This window comes from Vipera berus (assembly GCF_964194415.1).
Source record: "Vipera berus genome assembly, chromosome: 2".
Lineage (NCBI taxonomy): Eukaryota > Metazoa > Chordata > Lepidosauria > Squamata > Viperidae > Vipera > Vipera berus.
In genome coordinates, this window is record NC_138203.1 from 264,140,283 (window position 1) to 264,164,563 (window position 24,281).

Here is a 24,281-nt window from a genome sequence, read left to right on the forward strand (position 1 = left end):
GAACACCAAGCTGAAGTAACCCACAAAGAAAAGCTCCTCACCCTAGCAGAGATTGTCTGGGATTACTTAGCCATAATGTGGTTGGCCTCCATCCCAATGTATATTAAAAAAAAACAAGCAATGATATTTAAGATGGTAAATGTGGTTGATGATGCCTGCATTTGTTATGTATGTTACAACCTCGAGGAAATTTGGGCACTCCAAGAACCATGGAAAGTGAGAAAGAACAATTTAATTATTTCTGTTCCTCTTTTTTTTAACTTTGCGATTGGCTCAGCCATAGATGTTTTACAGAAGATCTCCTATTTGTAAACCTCCCTTTTTGCTCCTATGACTTTTTTCATTTTTCTTCCCAAGGAAAAAAATATTGCAGAAGAGATGCTAGGATGGCTTGATTGCGATTGATATCATTAACATTCCTCTGTCTGAAATCACCCAACCTTTCCTTTCTAGACTTCCTGTCTTTGTTTCAAAGAAAGCACTTGGAAGACTATGGCCTACAGAAATATATATATAATAAAGTAAAGGTAAAGTTTCCCCCGCACATGCGTGCTAGTCGTTTCCAACTCTAGGGGCCGGTGCTCATCTCCGTTTCAAAGCCGAAAACCCAGTGCTTGTCCGAGGACGTCTCCGTGGTCATGTGGCCGGCATGACTAGATGCCAAAGGTGCACGGAACGCTGTTACCTTCCCACCGTAGTGGTCCCTATTTTTCTACTTGTATTTTTACGTGCTTTCGAACTGCTAGGTTGGCAGAAGCTGGGACGAGTAACAGGCGCTCACTCTGTTACGCGGCACTCGGGATTTGACCCGCCAAAGTGCCGACCTTCTGATCGACGAGCTCAGCGTCCTAACCCACTGAGCCACCGCATCCTTATATATAAATATAGGGTGCGAACTGGCTGAATCCCACCACTGCTCTCTGTACGGGAAAGCTGCAGTATACCTTATTCTAAACGGGAAACTGAATTCACACAGCTAACATCATAGCTAGTTTGGTCCTAAAGAAATTGTTATGGAGGGGAGATTTGCCTGCTTTTCCATACAGGTAGTCCTCGACTGAGCCCCAAATTTCTTTTGCTAAACAAAGTAGTTGTTAAGGGAGTCTTGCCCCATTTTACAGCCTTTCTGGCTACAGTTGTTAAGTGGATCACTGCAGTTGTTAAGCTAGTAACATACTAGCTTAAGTGAATCGGGCTTCCCCATTGAATTAGCTTGTCAGAAGGTCATGAAAGGGGATTCCATGATCCCGGGACACACCGCAACTGTCAGAAATAGCAGCCAGTTTCAAGTGTCCAAATTTTGATCAGGTGACCACGGGGATGCTGCAGCAAGTGTGAAAAATGGTCATGTGTCACTTTTTCCCGGGGCTGTTGTGACTTCGACCAGTCCCTGAACGGATGGTCATAAGTCGAGGACTGCCTGTATCTCAGCTGGAGTGGCAGAGGAAGCCTGAAGATGCAGCCCTAGTGGCTGAGCCAGGGGTGCTGGAGGCATTTGTCAGCCCGTGCCCGTCTCTCTGGGGCATACTCCAGCATGGGCAGGAGGAAACTGGTAAAATGGGCGGCCTGAGGCTTTGGCCAGCTGTATTTATCCGTGAGGATGTGATGGAGGTCGTAGAAAGAGATCCAGGACATCCGGAGAAGAGCCCCTGCCGAAGGAGATGAAAAAGAAGAAGAAGCAGTTAGGAGGCCGTTACCAAAGTGTCATCCAGGCTTCACAAGTTTGTACCACTAGCAACCGTGCCAAATAAAATATTGGACTTGGATAGATTTACAGAAGGACATCTCCTAAATGCCAGGAGGGTGGTGGTGGCGGCGGTGGGGGAAATGTCCCTGCTTCCCGTCTCCATCCTGGCATCCTCACCTTGCCTGCTGAAGAAAGTTGATGTCTGCTGCCAAAGCAAAGCCATTTTGGGTGGGATTTTGCCCAGGAGTTCAATGATCCGAGCCACGTGATCTGAAAGGCATAGAAAAAGCAGAGCCCATTATGTAGGTGGAAGGGATGAGCTCGCAAAAGAGGCTGCCACGTGTGGACCTACCGTCGTCTCTGGAAAAACACTGCCCGCTTTGAGGTTCAAAAAGGTGCTTTCCGGTTGCCAGTTCAAAAGCCTACAAGATGAAGGAGCCTTGAGTCAATCGGCTGTAAGCCAATTCAGATGATACAAACAACACCCAGCAACACATTTCTCTTGTTCTTGTAATGCAAAGGTTTACTGGTAACAATGAAAGTTGCATTTCCCAGAAATGATGTGGACATAAAGGAGAAAAGGATGCAAAACGGCTTATTGTTGGCTGCCCTAATTCCTTTTCAAACTCTAAACTGACCCTCCTGTCTGCATATCAAAAGGTTGAGGTGGCCAGGGCCGTCTTACCCTTTTCATAGATTAGATTACCTGCCTAAGCAATATATCGATATCACAGACCAGAGGAATCTCAATATGTCACTGTCACAGGTCTGAGAAGGAGCTAACCGGGGTTAGAGATCTTTTCTTTCAGTCCTTCGTTTTGTAATGGGGTAATCCTCGACTTATGACAATTGGGACCGGAATTCCAGATGCAAGTCAGTGCAGTCATCATGGAACTGGACCTGATTTTGTGACCATTTTTACCATAGCCGTTAAGTAAATCATTCGGTTAAATGAATCACACAGTCATTAAGGGAATCTGGCTTCCCCTGTTGACTTTTATTTATTTATTCCCCTGCCTTTATTATTTTTACAAATAATTCAAGGTGACAAACGCATGCAACACACCTTCCCTTGTGGGAAAAACTTAACGTCACTCAGTGAGGTGGGTTGGGCTGAGATATAGTGACTGGCCCAAAGTCACCCAGCAATTTCCAAAAAGTTGGGTCCAGCGGTTAAAGCACCAGGCTAAAAAAACCAGAGATTGTGAATTCAAGTCCTGCATTAGCCACGAAAGCCAGCTGGGTTACCTTGGGCCAGCTGGCTTTCATGGCTAATGCAGGACTTGAATTCACAATCTACGTGTTTTTTTTTTTAGCTTGGTGCCTTAACCGCTGGACCAAACTTTGCTTTTTGGAAATTGGTTGGGAAAGTTGCAAATTGTGACCAAGTGACTGCAAGAAACTGCAACCAAGATAAATGTCAGTTGGTTGCCAAGAGCCCAGATTGTGATCACAGGATCATGGGAATGGTACGATACTGATAACTTCCAAGGATGGGTCCTAGGTCACTTTTCTCTGAGGCCATTGTAACTTCCAACCCCATTGGTAAACAAAAGGTTGTTAAAGCGAGGACTAATCTGATCGTGCAATAACCTCTAGACTAGAATTACTAGTCTGAGTTAGATTTCTGTGTCATTGGCAAAGCCTTGGGCAGTAGACTCGAATGGGGTATGCAGGATCAGGGCGTGGCCATTACTTAGGCAAAATTAGGCAACATGCCGTCCAACTCTCATCAGCCAATGTCCTTCTGGAACTTTTAATGGAAAACATGGTAGGGCAATGAGGGTGACGATTATGATAATCATAACGCATGCTCACAAACAGTGAAATAGGAATGTCCATAATTAAAAAGGGGAGCATTCTGCCACATCCATTCTAATGGTATTACCATTTTGTATTTTAGGGGTGCGTGTCGGGGGGGGGGAAGGAAATATTTTTTTTATAAGGGTGGCTCCAACTGCAACAAAGCTTTCTGTCCTAGGATAGGCACAAAGAATGAATCTAAATTACTTTCAAATAATTTAGAGATCTTAATTAAATAACTAAAATGGCGATACGGGTTACGTTTTGTTTTGTTTGCTATTAGTATACATTTAACTTATTTGCCCTCGGGGGGCAGGGAAATCAGTCTCAGGATAATAGCTTTGCTTTTGGGGGTTCCCCTCCCCAGGGCTTTTTTTCTCATAGAACGCTCAAAACGGAGTTCCGGCACCTTTTTTGGATGGAACCTTGTAGGGCAGGCAAGGCGGGTTGTATGACATGTGTGAGTTCCGGCACCTTTTTCTTTTACAAAAAAAGCACTGCCCCTCCCCCACAGTGAGAAAGTGGTAGTCTAGGTCAAGAAGGAGACACCTCTTTTCTCCTAGGACAGGGGTAGGCAACCTTGGCTCTTTTATGACTCGTGGACTTCAATTCCCAGAATTCCTGAGCCAGCCATGCTGAGGGGAAAGGGAGAGGTTTCCAAGCTGAGCCATGATGGCTCAGGAATTCTGGGAGTTGAAGTCCACGAGTCATAAAAGAGCCGAGGTTGCCTACCCCCGTCCTAGATTCGTGTCAGTCCTGAGGCACAAAGAGATACCAGACAATGACAGGTAGTCTTCTACTTATGACCACAATGGAACCTGCCCATTACGGAACTTCAGATGTGGGTCGTAAGTCCCCTTTTTCAGGTAGGCTATCAAGCAACCTTTTGTAAACTGGGGACTGGCTGAACACTGAAAATAAGACTAACTAAAAGAAGACATTCCAAGGACTGGCCACCAGCGTCTTAACTCTGGTAATCAGTTTATCTCCCAGGTTCAGCTCTAAACAGATGGCTGAAATTCCACAGGCCAGTATCACCATTGCTTCCTGCTACAAAGATTAGCCAGGAATCTGGTCCTACCAGGCAGGCGGTGCTCCAGATATCAGCTGGGGTGCTGTAATCTAATCCAAGGAGAACCTCCAGAGCTCTGTAGGGCTGGGTCTGGATCTTTTTGGAGAATGGTTTATACTGGAATAGAAGAAACAAACAACGGAGATATTGAGGGTGGATTCTCACACATCCCTTTAGATCCGAGTGATGCTCTAGTAAGCCAATCATCCCAAGGACTGGGTGAGCTTAGACAGGATCATGTGCCCTGTAAGATCCTCAAAGAACACAGAATTTATTGTGGAGTTAAGATAGAGAGCCATCTGTTAGAAGAAAGGCAGAAGTGTTTAGATTTAACACTTAGTCACGAGAAAAGATGACTAAGGCTGCAACCCTCAGCAGAAGTTCCATTAACACAGTTAATAGATTTATTTCTGAGTAAGCATGTATTCTAAGGGTGTGATAGAAGTTTATAAAGATGGAGGCAGGATTCTAACCATGGTGGCGCAGAGGTTAGAATGCAGTATTGCAGGCTAACTCTGCCCACTGCCAGAAGTTCGATCCTGACTGGTTCAGCTTTCCATCCTTCTGAGGTGGGTAAAATGAGGACCCGGCTTGTTGGGCGGCAATATGCTGACTCTGTAAACTCACTTAGAGAGGGCTGCAAAGCACTGTGAAGCAGCATATAAGTCTAGGTGCTATTGCTACTGCTATCCAGCGGCAGTACCAGAACTGAAAAAACGCTAGCTCTCACTTTTAAGCAACACTGAAACTCATGGATAACTTTAGGTAGTCCTCGACTTATGACCACAATTGAGCCCAAAATTTCTGTTGCTAAGCGAGACAGTTGTTAAATGAATTTGGCCCCATTTTATGACCTGCCTTGCCACCGTTGTTAAGTGAATCACGGCAGTTGTAACATGGTTGTTAAGCAAATCTGGTTTTCCCATTGACTTTGCTTGTCAGAAAGCGGGCAAGGAAAGTCACAAATAGTGATCACATGACCCTGGGATGCGGCAACAGTTGGAAAAAGATGCCGGTTGCCAAATGTCTGGATTTAGATCAAATGACTCTGGAAATGCTGCAAATGTCATAAGGGCAAGGACTGGTTGTGACTTTTTTCAGTGGTGTGGTAATTTCAAACGGTCACTGAAGAAATGGTTGATGTAAGTTGAGGACTACCCGTGCATACATCATTTTTCAAACTTACATGCCCCAAACTGCAACAACTAGCTTTTCTATCTTGAGAAATGAAATTATACAAATTCATGGAGATCAAGCTTGTGAATATTTAATGCAGGGGTCTTCAAACTTGGCAACTTTAAGACTTGTGGACTTCAACTCCCAGAATTCCTCAGCCAGCCATGCTGGGAGTTGAAATCCACAAGTCTTAAAGTTGCCAAGTTTGTCCTAGAGAACCGTTATCTCTTTTTTTTTTTAGCCAGGATTGACAGGTTCTAGTCACCAAGTCATCTCAGGCATCTAAGTCATTAAACTACATTTTTATGACTTACAGCAGACGTGTCAAACACAAGGCCCGCAAAGTGGTTTCATGTGGCCCGCGAAGCCATCCTGGAAACAGTGCCTTGGCCCTGGCCCAGAGACCCTCCTTCTGCCAGAGACCCTCAGATCTGTCCCACTCCTGCCCAGGCCCTCATAGGCACCCTTGATGCCAATGATGTAGAGCTGGCCATGCCCACCCAGTAGGCCATACGCACTCTAGCCACGCCCACTCAGTAGGCCACGCCCACCCACCCCATTGAGGGCAACCGCAATGCTGATGCGGCCCTCAATGAAATTGAGTTTGACACCCCTGACCTACAGTGTTCTGTGGGTCCAGCCATTTACGGCACCATGCCCATAGCACAAAGTGTGAACCCACTCAAAGGGTTTTCAGATGTGGGGAAAAGAAGCACAAGAGGAGAGGTTGGTTATATAGACTCACGGTCCAGCATGCACTTCCCAGGTCTGCAATTTTCACTCCCATTTTCATGAGGTTGCAGCAGTCCAGAAGAGCTGCTGGGCCATCTAGAGCAAAGCCACACAAAGAAATCAGCTGAAGCTCTTTCTTGGAGGTCCAGCTGCACCTCCAACCCCAGTTCATATCTGCCATATAGTAGCATCGACCCCAGTTGCAGCTGTAGTTGGGGCATCTGCAGAGGAAGAGCCAAAATGTCAAGGTGATGCCTATCATCACCTAATCAACCTGTCCCGTTGCAGTTCAGGTGGGACCAGCTGCCGTTAAACTCTCCCCCATCCTGAACCAGCTTTTCTGCCTATATAATGAATGATCTCTGGCGGGCTCGGGACAGGGGTTGCTCCTCTGTCCTAGTTCTATTAGATCTCTCAGCGGCTTTTGATACCATCGACCATGGTATCCTATTGCGGTGTCTCAGGGGGTTGGGAGTGGGAGGCACTGTCTTGCACTGGTTCTCCTCCTATCTCCTGGGCCGCTCGCAATCGGTGTTGATGGGAGGGCAGAGGTAAAAGATTGCCGGCGGACAATACCCAGGGGGAGGGTCTTCTCTGTGGGTGCGCCGGCCCTTTGGAACCAGCTACCTGTAGAGCTGAGGACTTCCCCTGACCTTCGCTCATTCCGCCGGGACCTGAAGACCTGGCTCTTCGAGCTTTCTGGCCTGGACTGAGAATATTAACTGGGGTTTTTAATTGTATTTTAATTGTTATTGGGGTTTTTAGTTTCAAGGTTAGTTTAATCATTTTAATTGTTTTAATTTATGTAATTTGTTGGACTGTTTTAAAAAACCTTGTGAACCGCCCTGAGTCCTACGGGAGAAGGGCGGTATATAAGTTTAATAAAATAAAAATAAATAAATAAATAAATATCTTCAGCAGGTAGAAAAAAGATTTCATACTTGATGGGTTTTCCTCGGTCCCTCCCCTTTTTGAACCATGTCTTACGGCAAGCTATTATTCCAACTTGAGTTCAGTCGAAGAGAAATATACAGTACTGTATAGATGCAATAAATGCAATACATAATGAATCCTTGTCACTTAAAAACAGGGCTTTTCAACCAGTGGTACGGGTACCACCTGTGGTACATTGGCACCTGGTAGGTGGTACGCGGCCATCCTAGAAAAGTGGTAGCGGGGGAGGGGAATGAGCTGAACTGGTGGTAGCGCCACACAAGCCTAAGCAAGAGACGGCTGGACCTGCAGGGCTATCAGGGCTCAGCAGAAGTACCAGGATCAGCGCCAGGCTCCAGCTGGAGCGCGGTGCTGATCCTGGGGCTTCTGCTGAGCCTAGAAGAAGTGCCGATCAGCTGGAATGTTGCAGCATCTCCAGGGTCTTGTGATTTACATTCAGATGCTTGGCAACTGATTCATATTTATGACGGTCACAGTGTCCCAGGGTCATGTGAAGTGACCAAAACCTGCTGCAACCACCCAGCAGACCGGGGGAATAAAAACCAAACACCCCCAACCCCACCCCCGCTGCCAATCCTCAACAGAAATGCTCACAACAATGAAAACCTCAGACAGGAGGAACAGCACCGCCGGGCAGGCAGGCAGGTGTCTTGCTCGGCTGTGGCCTTGGGGGCACTTTTTTCAGTGCCATTGTAACTTCAAACAGTCACTAAGTGAACTGTTGTAAGTCAAGGACTACCTGTACTTCATCACTTTTTTCCTTTTTTTTTTTTTGGTCAAGTTTTTGACACCCTGCTAGGCGACTGGTGGTACTCGGTTGTTGCCATATCCTAAAAGTGGTACAATGGGTGAAGAAGTCGAAAAGCCCTGACTTATAAACTTAGGAGGTTCCAGAAATCAAAGCGGGGGGGGGGCTCTTATGGCCAAAGATGTGTTCAACCTGTGAGCTGTGATTGGTTGGTTGGGGTTTTTTTTTGTTTTTTGTTTTTTTGATTGGGAGAGTGACCACAATTTGTAAAATGAAAAGCAGTCCACAATGTAGTTGGCTTTGGGTAGCTGGGTGAGAGCTATAGGGTACTTGATCAACGGAATGAGGGATATTCAAAACAAAAGCTACCCTATATTATAGGCTGCAAAATCCAGACGGCCACTAGACACTGTTCAGATGTTTTGCAGCCAGAATGTGGTAGCCCTCCTGTCCTTGAGACCACCCAGTGAAATCATTCATGGAGCAGAGCACGATTAAAAAATGCTGCATGTCTCTGCCTCTGGATCCCGGTCCTTCCTGCCTAAAAGAAGGCTGGGGATCCAGAGCCCTCCTCCTGTATATGGATTCCAGGCTAGGTAGCATGGCTGATCGCCAGGGAAGACGGGAATCCAAACACAGAAGGCCACAGGGAGGATTGTCCAAGGGCAGAGAATGATGCCTGGTCTCTGGTCTCCATCCCACTGTTAGATGTTGACAAGAGCTGTGGTGATGCTTGTCCTCTCTGCATCTCCCACCATCTTCTACACAGTGGAAATGTTTCACTCTGCCTAAAGGCTTGCTGGCTCTGGACCTGCTCCCTACAGCGAGCTCCTGAGACTCCTGAGAGAGCACGGGCTCCTTAGAAATTGCTACCCTCTCCACGCCTTGTTTCCCAAGCCCAAACCTACCTCCTGTCCTGGGTTTGTGGTTTCCTCCCAGGCTGTGTTGCCAAGAAACCATGTTGTGCAGGCTTTCTTCAGTAACATACAGCAAGATGTTGTCTGGTTTGATGTCTGTGTGGATGATGCGACATTCCTTGTGCAGGAAATGTAAACCTTGGAGTATCTGCATTAGCCAGATGAGAAAGGCAGTCAGTGGTCCAAATTCTATCCACTGAGACCAGCTCAAGGTAACGACTCGCAGGTCAGCCTTGATCCCTGGCAAATGATCTTTGGTAGGGCATATAATTTCCTTGACCCACAGGATAACAGCGGTTTGCCCTTCTTTCACTGTCAGGTATAGCTTTTCGCCACCCAAAGACTAACCAGTTCTAACTCTGCTTGGCTTCTATTTATGCACTCTCTAGACTGGCCTGCCCCAGTGTTAACTAGAAAAGGTTTGCCTCCGTTTATTTCCGAAAACTTCTTTGTGTTTAAATTGTTTCTTCTCAAGCCTCTGATTCGGATTAAAGGAAAGCAGGTTTAAAATGGCCATCCAGAGACTCAGCGTTTTCCCCACGGTGGCTAGCTTTGGGCATCAGAGCCATAATGGGGCTGATTGGTCTTGGCATGGTCATTTGTTAGCCGTTGATTACGGCTTAGCCCGTTGAGTGAATTATGCCAATTATGATTTAAACACATTCAAGATCAGCACAGCCTGTGAAGAAAACAAACTCTCATCCCTGTGCAGATAACCAATGTTGAGCAGAGATACCTTGTCCTCAGTTGTGAATCTGCTAGAACAACAGTCCCCAACCTTTCCCGTTCTGTGGAGCAGCAGTGGAGGTGGCAGCTGGGGAGGAGGTGGGTGGTGGGTGTGGGTGGGAGGGGATAGTTTCATGTACACAACCTAATCCCGCACGTGTGCAAATGGAGCTTTGTGCGCTTGCCTGCCACTTGCATGCCCCGCTTTCCAACAGGCCATGGACCAGTAGCGGTCCACAGATCAGGGTTTGGGGACCCCTGTACTAGAATTTGCTTCCATTCCATGGGGGGCGGGGAAGGAAATGAATAGGCAACCAGCTAGTGCCTCTGGGCAGTACGATTCCCCAAAATTTAAGGTATTGACTCTGGTTCGGGGTGTAGCACCAACCTAGAATCCATAAGGCTAAGGAATGACTGTGTGCTGTATATGTGTATGTGTCAAAATCTGCAAGATGCAAGGTGTAGTATTGTGACTGAAGCCCTACCCATTGTGCACATGCCTGCAAAGGAGGGTGGTGAGGATGGATCACAATGCCACACCTGCCACCCTGCAGATTATGATGCGCCCTCCCCAAAAGCTGCTTCTTTCCATTCTTCAGCTCTCAGGTGAATTTCTACTCACCTGGCGCGTGGCCTTCTTGACAAAGGGCAGAGGGAGGCCTTGGAAGCCTCGGATGCTCAGCAAAGTCTGCAGTGAAGGTCCCAGCAGCTCCATCACTAAGCATACATGTGGGGCCAAGTCAGGGATCCACTAACTGAGAATGTTCCTCTAATTCCGAAGTTGCTCTAAAAGGGGGAGGGGGTGGCCTGGAGACGGGAGGGGAACCTTTTAGCATGGTACCCCATAAAATGCCAACTGAGACAGTCAAGGGCAAATCCAAGGCTATGCGGGTTTCCAGGCAAGGTTTTCGTTCTGCACAATTGCATCCAGTGTTGGTCGCTACCACAATATGAAGAAAGATGTTGAGACTCTAGACAGAGTACAGAGAGGAGCAACAGAGATGATTAGGGGACTGGAGGCTAAAACATATAAAGAACGGTTGCTGGAATTGGATATGTCTAGTTTAACGAAGAGAAGGACGAGGGATGACGTGATAGCAGCGTTCCAATAGGGGCTGCCACAAAGAAGAGGGAGTCAAGCTATTCTCCAAAGCGCCAGAAGGCAGGACAAGAAGCAACGGATGGAAACTAATCAAGGAGAGAAGCAACCTAGTGCAGTGTATGCCTCCCAGCATACACAAAGGACAGCACAGCAGGAGGCTGATGGTGCAGATCAGCAGAGGGGTTGGACAGCTCCGGGCGATAACTGCTCACTCAGGATAAGCCTAATGAGTTAAGCTGTTGACAGCCCCAGGCATGGTCAGCCTGGTGGGAAGCCAGGATCTACACCCATTGTCACCTGCACTGGCAGGAAGCCCAGGTTTGAACTGATTGGATGCCATCCACCTGGGCAGGTACAAATAGACGCCAGGCTTCCCTGTTTCCCCAGTTCGTTCTGTTCAGAATAAACTCATCTTTACCCCAGCTCTGTGTCCGTCTCTATGTGAAGCACGCGACTTTACACCTAGAACTAAGGAGAAACTTCCTGACAGTTAGAACAATTAACCAGTGGAACAACCTGCCTCCAGAAGTGGTGAATGCTCCAACACTGGAAGTTTTTAAGAAGAGACTGGACAGCCATTTGTCTGAAATGGTACAGGGTTTCCTGCCTGAGCAGGGGGTTGGACCTCCAAGGTTTCTTCTGTTATTGTGTTAAAATCTGTTCCCATGAACGGGTGGATATCCCATTGCAGGAATCACTGATTACATTGACCATTGTAATGTTTTGGCTCTTCAGTATGTAATTTTGATTTCTTCTACTATCCTATGCCACACACACACACACACACACCCCAAGACTCCTTTGGGATTGCAGCAGGTTGAAATGTTGCTAAACAACCAAGTAAATTATTGAAAGTTAAAAGATCTCCCCTGCCTGTCTGCAGTCTTCCAGCCAAAGCCACAAGTTCACTGACAGGAGGGAACAGAGAAACCATGTTTAGTCAAGTTCCCTGTCAGGGACAAGCCACGTTTGATGCGGCTCTTCCCTTAAACTCTCTGCCCTGGCAGAGAAATCGCTCTTCTGCCAAGCTGCCACACAGAGGTAGGAGAACAGCCGCAGTGTTATTTCATCACCTCTCTGACCGGTTCGATCTTGTTGGGCTTTTTCCAAGCTGTCACCTGATCAGCAGCGCTTAGCCCACAGCTGTTTTCGGCCCAGTTCTCTGGGGACGCATTCCAAGAAAGAGCAAGTCTTTCCGACCACTTTCTGCGTCCTCGCCTCCGCGCTCTTTCCTTGTGGGCCTTATCTCCTGCTAATGGAGCCTGAGAGCAGATCTCCTCTCCCTAACGAATCTGTGCAAACCACATAAAAGCACTGTGACTGAATAAAAATAAATAAAAATCAAGTGATATTTTTCTTCTTGCCCTCCATTTTACTGACTGGCCGGGTGTATCTTGTTGCCCTTTCGTTTTACTGATTGGCCGGGCATTGGTCCCAGGAAGACGGGCTTTTTCCGCAGTGGCTCCTGCTCCAAGGAACAGCCTCCCTTCGGAGATTAGAACGGCCCAAACCCTGTTAGCCTTTCGTAGGGCCCTAAAAACCTGGCAATGTTTCCGTGATTGGAGAGGGGTGGGGTGGGGTGGCTGAATGTGTTAAGGGCCCCGTTTCCTGGCTATATTGGTAACTAAGTATCTTGCTCCTCTGTATATTTAATTTAGATGTTTCTAATGTTTTTAGTGTTTTAAAATGCTTTTAGTATTTTTGATTGTAATATATTTCTGTTTGAATTGTAAGCCACCCAGAATCATTGACTGGCTATAGAAATTGACTGAATAAATAAATAAACTATCTTCTGTACCCAGAGGCCACCAGTAGCCTTGTCAATGTTACTTCCCCCAACCTGAAACTCTCCAGATGTATGGAGCTACGGTTCCCATCAACAGTTCCCATCAGATAAGGAGTGTCCATTGCAGAAGGAGGACACTCGGTTGGGGGAGAATGCATTCAGAAAATGCAAGGCTGGCCTAGTGGCCTCATGGTTCCTGTGCTATCAACCAAAGGACATCCCAAAAGGCAAGTGGACTTGTTTTTCCTTGAAGACATTTCGCTTCTCATCCAAGAAGCTTCTTCAGTTCTGAAATCAGAAGTTAGAACTGAAGAAGCTACTTGGATAAGAAGCAAAATGGCTTAGGCCCGGGGTACTTGCGAGACCACCTGCTGCCATTGTCAACCTCCCATCGCCTGGTTCACTCCCACAGAGTCGGCCTCCTCAGGGTTCCGTCGGCTGAGCAATGCCGGCTGGCGACCCCCAGGGGGAGAGCCTTCTCTGTGGGCGCGCCGACCCTCTGGAATGAGTTTATTTATTTATTTATTTATTTTATTAGATTTATATACCGCCCTTCTCCCAAAGGACTCGGGGCGGTGTACAGGGCAATTAAAACATGGCATACAAAGTTAAAAATAAATTAAATTAAATTTAGCCCCAAACCAAGTAAATAAAATTCTAAAATTTAAAATCCCAATCCCTCAGTCCAGGTCGGCAAGCTCAAATAACCAGGTTTTCAGGTCACGGCGAAAAGAGCGAAGGTCGGGAGCCATCTGGAGCTCAACAGGGAGCTGATTCCAGAGGGCAGGCGCACCCACAGAGAATGCTCTCCCCCTGGGGGCCGCCAGCCGGCACTCCCTGACTGATGGCACCCTGAGGAGGCCCTCTCTGTGGGAGCGCACAGGACGATGGGAAGTTGACGCCGGCAGAAGGTGCTCCCGTAAATAATCCGGACCCATGTCATTTAGGGCTTTGTAGGTCATCACCAGCACCTTGAATCTCACCCGGAGGGCAACTGGGAGCCAATGCAGCTCGCGGAGAAGAGGTGTTACATGGGAGTATCGGGAGACCCCCATCACAACTTGCGCGGCCGCATTCTGCACCAGCTGGAGCCTCCGAGTGATCCTCAAGGGCAGCCCCATGTAAAGAGCATTGCAGTAGTCTATTCGAGAGGTCACGAGCGCATGAGTGATTGTACGTAGGGCATCTCGGTCCAGATAGGGCCGCAACTGGCGCACCAGGCGAACCTGGGCAAAAGCCCCCCCTGGTCACAGCTCCTATGTGATCTTCCAAACTGAGCTGTTAGTCAAGGAGGACGCCCAAGTTGCGAGCCCTATCTACGGGGGGTAACACCTCCCCCCCATAGTTAAAGATGGAATAGGCTGGCTTACCCGAGATGCCGGTATGTACAATCACTCAGTCTTATCAGGATTAAGTCGAAGCCTGTTCCTCCCCATCCAGACCCGAACCGCCTCCAGGCAACGGGACATCACGTTGCCTCCGGAGCTGCGGATGGCCCCTGACCTTTGGTCCTTCCGCCGTGACCTAAAGACCTGGTTATTCCAACAAGCGGGCCTGGACTGACTATAGTTTTAAATTTGGTTTTATTGGGTTAATTGTTATGTATTTATTACATTTATGGTTTAATTCTTTTTAAATTTTGTATTTTATGTTTTTTTTAACTTTTTATTGTTGTGAGCCGCCCTGAGTCCTTAGGGAGAAGGGCGGCATATAAATTTAATAAATTCAAATTCAATTCAATTCAATTCAAAATGTCTTCAAGGAAAAAAACAAGTCCAGCTGCCTTTTGAAAAAGCACCTTTGGAACAACCATGATGTGGATGACTAAGAATCTCCATAAACAGCCAAAGGATATGGAAGCCATTTTCTCCAATCATTTTGAAATCATCCAAAAGGTGGATGACGCAGTCGCTGCCTCGGTCTTTCCTCCGCTTGCTATTCACCTGTCGAAAGAGGAAGAAAAAGGGTTACCCAACCAAGGAAGCTACAGTTTTTTCTCTTGTCATCCTAGAATGCAAAGCAGGGAATTGCAGGCTTAATTTACAGGAAGAGACAATTGGCTGAGGGTTAAAAAAAAAACTTCTGGAAATGTAAGAGTAGTTTAGCAGGGAAACCAAGCACCAAAGAGGTGGTGGATTGTACTTCTCTGGATGTGTTCCAACAGGCTAGATAGCCATCTGTTAGGGATGTTTTAATTTAAATTCCTTCACTGAACAAAAGTTTGGACTGAATGACTCCTGCCAGCTGTATAATTTGTACAGAATTTATGCAAATTACTCGTTTTTAGAGTGTCTTGAACTTCCCTCAGTCTGTAATGTAGGCATAATTGGAATCTAGATTTATATACATATACATAGAATGAAGCTTGTAAGCCGCCCTGAGTCTTCGGAGAAGGGCGGGATATAAATGGAATTAAAATAAAAAATAAAAAAATATACATGAGAACAATCCAGCTTGTCCTTTATGGAGCACAGAAAAGGTAGACCTGCCCATTGCACGCTGAGCTACTACATAGGCACGCTGACTGAAGTCGCTGTAGGTTAGAAATAACAGGTCGGCAACAGGTGTTCTGCACCTTTATTGGAGAAGAATAAGTGCCTGTCTCAACAAGCGTTGTGAATCAAGGCAGGATGAACTAGTTAGCCTAGCAGGATCATCTGGATAGACACCTCCCACTTTCTGCTGTTCACTGATCCTCCTGATGACTTCACCTCCTCACCTGCTCAAGAGAGGGGAGTGAAATGTGGGCAAAATGGCAGGGTAGTTGAAAATACAAAGGATCAGGAAGAGATTCTGCAGGCCAGACAGGTCACTCTGATGGGCCAAAATAGACTTGTGGGCAGTGGTGGGATTCAAATATGTGAACAACCGGTTCTCTGTGTGGATGCCGCTTCCGGAAGTCCATGCTTGGCCTGGGCAACAAAAAACTAGCTATTGGTTCTGCCGAAGTGGTGCAAACTGGCTGAATCCCACCACTGCTTGTGGGTCAGAGGTCGCCTGCATTGCTTTTATAGCAGTGTTTCTCAACCTCGGCAGCATGAATAGGTGTGGACTTCACTTTGGAGCTGGAGTCCACACCTCTTCAAACTACCAAGGTTGAGAAACACTGCTCTATGGAATCTCAAGCTTGGAATTGAGATTGGATTCATCTTGATTCATCCTGAAGAACGGTTGCAGGAATTTGGGTATCTCTACTCTAGCGAAAAGAAGGACTAGGGGTGACACGATAGCGGTGTTCCAATATTAGAGGTGCTGCCACCATGCAGAGGGGGCTATTTTCCAAAGCACCAGAAGGCAAGACAAGAAGCAATGGGTGTAAACTAATCAAAGAGAGAAGCAACCTGGAACTAAGGAGGACAGTTAACCAGTGGAATGGCTTGCCTTCAGAAGTTGTGGGTGCTGCATCATTGGAGGCTTTTAAGATAAGATTGAACAACCATCTGTCTGGAATGGTAGGGTCTCCTGCATGAGCAGGGGGTTAGACTAGAAGACCTTCAAGGTCCCTTCCAGCTCTGTAATTCTGTTATTCATTGATACTTACATAGCGAAGGAGCATGACTTCATCCAGGGCTGCCTCGGCAAAATTCTCCCCTCCTTTGGGTACCTTCACAGCCACACACCTCTTTTTCCTGAAATAAAACTCATTGCTTCAGACGAGGACAGAATAAAATATCTTTTTTTCTTGGCTTTGTCTTGTTCTGAATTCCATTGGCCGCTGTTTCAGACTTTGACTTACATTTCCCCATCTGGCTATGGAAGTTCATTGATGAAGCATGCTTTCAAAGGGCAACCTTTAAAGGTAAAATGGGGTATGATGGTGGTGGTTGTGGTTCTATAAAACAATTGTTTCCTTGAAAGAAGAGAATATTGAAGGGGATAGATGCTGTAGCTAGTAAGGTACAAGGAGGATATATATCTCCTTGCCAAACACAGAGTAGGAAATAGATGTGTGGGAGGGGAAAATGTGCTTGGCAGGTGTCAGTATGCAACGAACCAGGAGCATTGAGTTCAAAGCACAGTACCTATACACAAGAATCTACGGTAGTCAAGTAACAGTCAAAGCTAAATTGGCACTAGAAAAGGGTCAACGGCTGACTGTGCCTCTTGTGGCAACATAATGATTCCAAACTGATGACATGTTTAACTCTGCCTTCCAGCTCAGCCTGCTCTTTTCTTACAGCAAGATAGACATCTCACCATGGAGAGGAGGTGGCTATTAAGGATGTCTCTGTTGCAAAAAAGGGAAAATCTCTCAGATCTGTACTTCCTCTGCTCCCAAGATTTCAGCACCCATAAGCACCAATATCTGGTTCCCTAAATCTCCCTGACGGCTGAATCCAGAGAAAAATGCCACACCAGCACTGACCCTCTAATTTAAAGACTGAGCTGTTCTAGGGAAGCAAAGTCTAGAATTCTATTTTCCCTTGTAGCCTGATGTGAACTTATTCCCTGTATGCAGGTAGACCAGGCAGGAAACACAATCAGTTGAGTTAATTCTATGTTCTTTTTTCACTCAGTATGCAGCTGTGGGCTATGTTGTCTCTTATCTGATTGCATCCGTTCCCCTTCTGTTTTACAAGGTCATTCCCACATACTACTACAGGAGGTCCCAACCCCTGGTCCATGGACCGCTACCGGGCCACAGCATGCCAGCAACCGGTCCACACAAGCAAGCAAAGCCCCATCTGTGGGATGCAGGCAGCACACAAAAACACACATTCTCTGGTCCATGGAAAAACCTTTCTCCACGGAACTGGTCCCTGGTGCCCAAAAGGTTGGGGACCTCTGTACTACCACATCTAAGTCACTCTTCCAGCCAGTTTAAGAAAGGCATTGCCAAGCAATTCAGCCTTTCTTCCAGTTCCCAGGTTCCAATGATGGGCTAAGGTTGTTTCAGATGAAGAGCATAGAGCACTTTCAACCAAATGAAATGAAGGAAATGAGATGAAGGGAAAAAGATAGTAGAAGAAATAGGAAGACATATATTACTATGATGGAACGTAGGAAGGAGCGGCTGCATCCCAGAGGGCAAAAAGACAGCAAAGCTTTCAGGAGAAAGAGAGTTAAGAAGATTCCTCCCTAACAATTCTCAGAATATATGTCTAGTGATGCAAATGGTTGCTTTAGTTGGGCAAGATTTCTGTCTGGAGGTGAAGAACAATAAAGGAAACTGCTCTGAAGTAATTCTATGTGTCTTCCTTGGTTCTTGGGCCTGACAGTTAGTGACAGAAAACAACTTTGCCTGGATCGTCCACATGGTTACTGAGTGAGACAGAACGATTGCATAATGAAAGTGTTAATACTGGGTTCGTGGCTTTAGTGATGAGACAAGGCGAGTGAGTTCAGCAAAGATCATTGTTTATTGCTTGCAGGAACTGAACTGAGAAACAGGGCTGCGACTGCGGCAATTTATACCCTGGCCTCTAGGCAGCGGCCAATAGGTTTAAAGTAAGGAGGATAAGGATTTGGGGACCTGGCAGTTATTGCTTCTCCAAACTTATCTCCTAGAAGTATTAGATTCCCAGAATTCTCTAATCAGCATGAAAATTACTAAACTGAGGAAGGTAAATTTAATGTAATCCCTTTAAGGAAGGGGTGTCAAACTCACAATGTCACATGACGTGTCGCGACATATCGCAACTTTTTTTCCATTGCCAGCAATGGGGTGGGTACGGTTTCAGCACGACACATCCGGCTGTGGGCCAGCAGTTTGACACCCCTGCTCTAAGGGCAGGATTGTCTACTAAGGAAACCCATACACTCTAGTAACAGTAAAATAGGGAGTACTGGTACACCTCTGTATTTTCTCTGTAAGGGTTACAGAGGAACTGGCACTCCCACTTCAAGGTTTTGGACACCAAACATCTTACACTCACACTGGAATTAAAACTATTTTCCAGACCAGAAATATGATTCTGTCAAGCTATAACCCTTCTTCAATACTTAGAATGCATACTTATCATTTCATGAGGATTATGTCAAAAAGTTAATTAAAATCTGGTCATTTTGTTTACTCACCCAGCATCTTGGCAAAGCCAGACTGTTGAGAAGAACCCATAGCCCAGATTTTGGACCACATGGTATCTTCTATTGAACGTTTCTCCTTTCTTCACCGGATAGTAGCCGTCTGCAAAAAGGCGGAAGTGGGAATCACCACATTATTACAGGTAGTCCTTGCCTTGCAACCATTCAGTGACCCTTCAGAGTTACAGCATGAAAAATGTGACAACCAGCATAGAATTCCCACTGCCACCCGATGAAAAATTTGGTTGCTCAGTGTCTGGAATGTATTTATGGTTATTCAGCATCCCTGGGTTATGTGATCGCCATTTATAGCCTTCCCAGCTGGCCTTCAAGAAGCAAAGCCAATGGGGAAAGCTGGATTTGCTTGAAGACAGCATGATTCACTTAACAACTGCACTGCTTAACAACCGACTCGCTTAACAATGAAAACTCTCGACTCAATTCTGGTTGTAAGTCAGGGACATCAAAAGGCTGGTTGCTTACTTTTACAATATGTACTTCAGAATAACAAGAAGCCCCTTCGGCAATGAGATTAATGTGAAGATAATTTAAGAGACTTTTGCAGATTCTCAAATGCGTAGCGATCTTGCGAATTATGCTTATCTTGTCTCTCTAAGGTTGTCTGTATACTGCACACTGAATCACAACCACACTTTTGTTTATGTGGGGAGCCTGCTGTTGAATCTTTAAGCCATGTATTTTTTTGTGATGTAGGAATGTGAGATCTAGGACTATTGTATCACATTTTTGCCTAGCATATGTTCCCTGCGGTTGTTTTATGGCTCAACGCAAGCTAGAGCTTTGGCTTGAGTAAATCATTGCTCACGTAATCATGGATAAATGTGTCGTGTGAGCACAGATTATAGAAGTTGCGTTAATAATTTCTCTTATATGTCTGTTGATGGAAGAAAAAGTTGCACTAGAGATGGTTTATGTAGCCAAGGTTTATTGAAGTAGCCATAACTACAACCACACAACACCCAGCAGTTTGGCGGCTTGCAACTCAGGTTAATAGCCTTGGTGGAGCAGTGGGCTAATGCCTCCTTAAGTAACACCAGCTGCCTGCAATTACTGTAGTGCAGGTTCGCATCCCACCAGGCTCAAGGTTGACTCAGCCTTCCATCCTTCCGAGGTAGGTAAAATGAGGACCCAGATTGTTGGGGACAATAAGCTGACTTTGTAATAATGCCGCTTGGGGGGTGTATGAAAGCCCTAATAAGCAGGCATATACATAGAATGAAGGCTACTGCTAAGCTTGTAAGCCGCCCTGAGTCTTCGGAGAAGGGCGGGATATAAATGGAATTAAAATAAATAAATAAAATAATAAGCAGGCATATATACATAGAATGAAGGCTACTGCTAAGCTTGTAAGCCGCCCTGAGTCTTCGGAGAAGGGCGGGATATAAATGGAATTAAAATAAATAAATAAAATAATAAGCAGGCATATATACATAGAATGAAGGCTACTGCTAAGCTTGTAAGCCGCCCTGAGTCTTCGGAGAAGGGCGGGATATAAATGGAATTAAAATAAAATAAAATAAAATAAAATAATGGGGATCAGACAATATATTGAATCTAAATCAAATAAGACAGAGGGGGACGTTTCTGTGTAGGAAAGCAAAAAATAAAGCCCAGTTGGGAGATGCCTGTTGAGATTTCTGCTGGATGAGACTCTTGGTGAGTGTTCCTTTGGCAGGCTTCGTCTCCCCCCAGCCAATGTCTATAATACAGCTACTCCTTGACTTTCCACAGTTTGCTTAGTGACTGTTCAAGTTACAACAGCACTGGAAAAAGTGACACATGGCCATTTTTCACACAAGCACTGCAGCATCCCCGTGGTCACATGATTTACATTCAGATGCTTGATGACTCATGTTTATGACAGTTGCAATGTCCCGGGGTCATGCAATCCCCTTTTGCAAGCAAAGTCAATGGAGAAGCCAGATTCACTTAACAACCGTGTTACGCATTTAACAACTGCAGCGATTCACTTAACAAATGTGGGGAAAAAGGTCATGAAATGGGGCAAAACTCACTTAACAAATTTCTCACTTAGCAACATAAGTTTTGGGCTGAATTGTGGTCGTAAGTTGAAGACCTGGTTAAGATGATACCCAACTTTTTTTCTCCACCCCAAACCAACCCAGCGATGCCCTCGCCGTGATGTCCCGTTGCCTGGAGGCGGTCCAGGTCTGGATGGGGAGAAACAGGCTTCGTCTCAATCCTGCCAAGACTGAGTGGCTGTGCATATCGGCATCTCGGGTTAACCAGACTATTCCACCTTTAACGATGGGGGGTGAGGTGTTACCCCCCATTGATAGGGCTCGCAACCTGGGCGTCCTCCTGGATTCATGGTTCAATTTTGAAGATCATATAGGAGCCGTGACCAGGGGGGCTTTTGCCCAGGTTCGCCTGGTGCGCCAGTTGCAACCCTATCTGGACCGAGATGCCCTACGCACAGTCACTCATGCGCTGGTGACCTCCCGTTTAGACTACTGCAACGCTCTCTACATGGGGCTGCCCTTGAGGACCACTCAGAGGCTTCAGCTGGTGCAGAATGCGGCCGCGCGAGTTGTGATGGGGGTTTCCCAATACTCCCATGTAACACCTCTACTCCGCGAGCTGCATTGGCTTCCGGTTGCCCTCCGGGTGAGATTCAAGGTGCTGGTGATGACCTATAAAGCCCTAAATGGCTTGGGTCCGGGATATTTGAGGGAACACCTGCTGCCGGCATCAAGTTCCCTTCGTCCAGTGCGCTCACACAGGGAGGGTCTTCTCAGGGTGCCACCGGTAAAAGACTGCCGGCGGATAACACCCAGGGGGAGGGCCTTCTCTGTGGGTGCGCCTGCCCTTTGGAACCAGCTGCCCGTGGAGCTCAGGACTGCCCCCAACCTTCGTTCATTTCGCCGGGACCTGAAGACCTGGCTCTTTGAGCTCTCCAGCCCAGGCTGAGAATTTTTAACTGGGGTTTTTATTTTTAGGGATGATTTAATCTTTTTTTTAATTGTTTTTAACTTTTGTATTTATTTGGTTTTAACTACCCTGTAAACCACCCTGAGTCCTTCGGGAAAGGGCGGTATATAAATCCAATAAAATAAATAAATAAATAAAATAAGACTACCTGTATATTAAAAAACTTTGATGCTACTTTAAAAATGTTAAAATCATCACTGTCACCATCACCAGTAGTGTACAGTATATATGACGACAATTGAAACCAAAATTTCCATTTTTAAGCAAGGTGGTTGTTAAGATGAGTTTTGCCCCCTTTTATGACCTTTTTTGCCTGCCTCCCTGCCTCCCTATCTTTGAGATAGTCAGTTGGCCTGGTCACACTTAGAAATACTGTGGTGGTTTTGATTATGGCAGCACAATGGCTCAGTGGTTAAGACTCTGGACTTGTCTTGTAGAAATTCGACAGCCCAGGTTTGAGACCCGAGCACTGGGTGATGGTGCAAGCTCTTGTTACCTGCCCCAGCTCCTGTCCACCCAGCAATTTGAAAGCAGAAAAATGCGAGGAGATAAATAGGTACCATTTCGGTAAGAAGGTAACAATGTTCCGAGACCTCATACTGGCCACATGACTGTAAAAATGTCTTCAGGCAGCCCTGGCTCACAGCCTTGAAATGGAGATGAGCACCGCCCCCTAGAGGCGACAGTGAGTAGCAGAGTAAAATCCGCAGAGACTCCTTTCCTTCCGAACTTAGCAACAGCCCTGCCATCTACCTAAGCAGGACTTGCTTGCAACTCACCTTCACACGATGTCAGGGAGGTTTCCTCCATGTCAGGATGCCACCCTTTGTAGAGCAGGGTTCCAGGATCTGTTTAGGCTGAGGAGGCTTTACATCTAAGAGCAGAAGGAGTTCAACCCAGTGAGTTGTAGGTTGTGGCCAGGAGCAACAAAACACACACACACACACACCTGCAACTCCCAGCCTCTTGTAAAGCATACCGGTAGCTACACATTTAAGTGAATAGATGAAAATGATTGCCAGGGGTGATCAATGTAGGTTTCATGGCTATAAACAACTCCTGAATTTCTTCTGTTGCAGCCTGCCTAGACCTTTTGTCCAAACATAATGACAGAAAAAAAGGGAAGTAGGGTTTTCTGCCATGGCGAGGTGAGAAATACTTGAAATCTGTGGCGCAAATTCTAAAATAACTTCAATTCCATCCATTAGCCTACGTCTACCTCTTTGAATTCTGGAACAGGCCTGCTGGGGAGGTCACAGCAGGAGTTATTTCAAGGATTTGCATGCAAATGATAGTGGGCAAGTCTAGCCATCCACTGCTCCATGCTGCAGAGAGCTGGAACAATACCAGGATGAGCTCTCAGGTTAGAATAGAATATTTATTTATTTATTTATTATTTATTTATTTATTTATTTATTTATTTATTTATTTATTTTATTACATTTATATACCGCCCTTTCCCGAAGGACTCAGGGCGGTTTACAGGGTGATTAAAAAACCAAGATATAAAAGTTAAAAACAAATTTTAAAAAAATTATATTTGTCCCTGCATAAATAAAACCCCAGTTAAAATTAAGATTAATCCTCAGCCTGGGCCAGAGAGCTCGAAGAGCCAGGTCTTCAGGTCCCGGCGGAATGAACGGAGGTCGGGGGCAGTCCTCAGCTCCACTGGCAGCTGGTTCCAAAGGTCAGGCGCCCCCACTGAGAAGGCCCTATCCCTGGGTGTCGTCCGCTGGCAATCTCTTACCGGTGGCACCCTGAGAAGACCCTCCCTGTGGGAGCGCACTGGACGAAGGGAACTTGATGCCGGCAGCAGGTGTTCCCTCAGATATCCCGGACCCAAGCCATTTAGGGCTTTATAGGTCATCACCAGCACCTTGAATCTCACCCGGAGGGCAACCGGAAGCCAATGCAGCTCGCGGAGTAGAGGTGTTACATGGGAGTATCGGGAGACCCCCATCACAACTCGCACGGCCGCATTCTGCACCAGCTGAAGCCTCCGAGTGGTCCTCAAGGGCAGCCCCATGTAGAGAGCGTTGCAGTAGTCTAAACGGGAGGTCGCGAGCGCATGAGTGACTGTGCGTAGGTCATCTCGGTCCAGATAGGGTCGCAACTGGCGCACCAGGCGAACCTGGGCAAAAGCCCCCCTGGTCACGGCTCCTATATGGTCTTCAAAATTGAGTCGTGAATCCAGGAGGATGCCCAAGTTGCGAGCCCTATCAACGGGGGGTAACACCTCACCCCCCATCGTTAGAGATGGAATAGTCTGGTTGACCCGAATAGAGCTGGAAGGGACCTTGGAGGTCTTCTAGTCCAGCCCCTCCCCCCCCCCGCTGAAGCAGGAGCATGTCCTATACCATCTCACACAAGTCACAGTTCATTCTCTTCTTAAAAACCTCCAGTGATGAAGCACTCACAACATCTGGAGGCAAGCTGTTCCACTGGTTAATTGTCCTCACTGTCAGGAAGTTTCTCCTTAATTCCAGGTTGCTTCTCTCTTTGGTCAGTTTCCAACCATTGTTTCTTGTCTTGCCCTCTGGTGCTTTGGAGAATAATTTGACGCCCTCCTCTTAATAATAAT

General features: G+C 46.4%; 2 protein-coding genes across 2 annotated transcripts in view; one reads left to right on the forward strand and one right to left on the reverse strand.

Annotated features, from left to right (window-relative positions):
• Positions 1–24,281, forward strand: part of TADA3 (transcriptional adaptor 3) — a 701,258-nt gene that overhangs the window by 507,023 nt on the left and 169,954 nt on the right. The window lies entirely within an intron of this gene.
• LOC308663600 (SRSF protein kinase 3-like) lies at positions 1,075–22,510 on the reverse strand (the record flags this gene model as incomplete). The annotated part of the gene is made up of 11 exons (XM_081320179.1): positions 1,075–1,649; positions 1,865–1,957; positions 2,040–2,109; positions 4,572–4,679; positions 6,484–6,566; positions 9,081–9,237; positions 10,438–10,542; positions 14,557–14,646; positions 16,245–16,332; positions 18,722–18,830; positions 22,480–22,510. The coding sequence occupies 11 exons, from the start codon at positions 22,508–22,510 to the stop codon at positions 1,465–1,467; spliced, it is 1,119 nt and encodes a 372-aa protein (XP_081176305.1). The 3' UTR covers positions 1,075–1,464.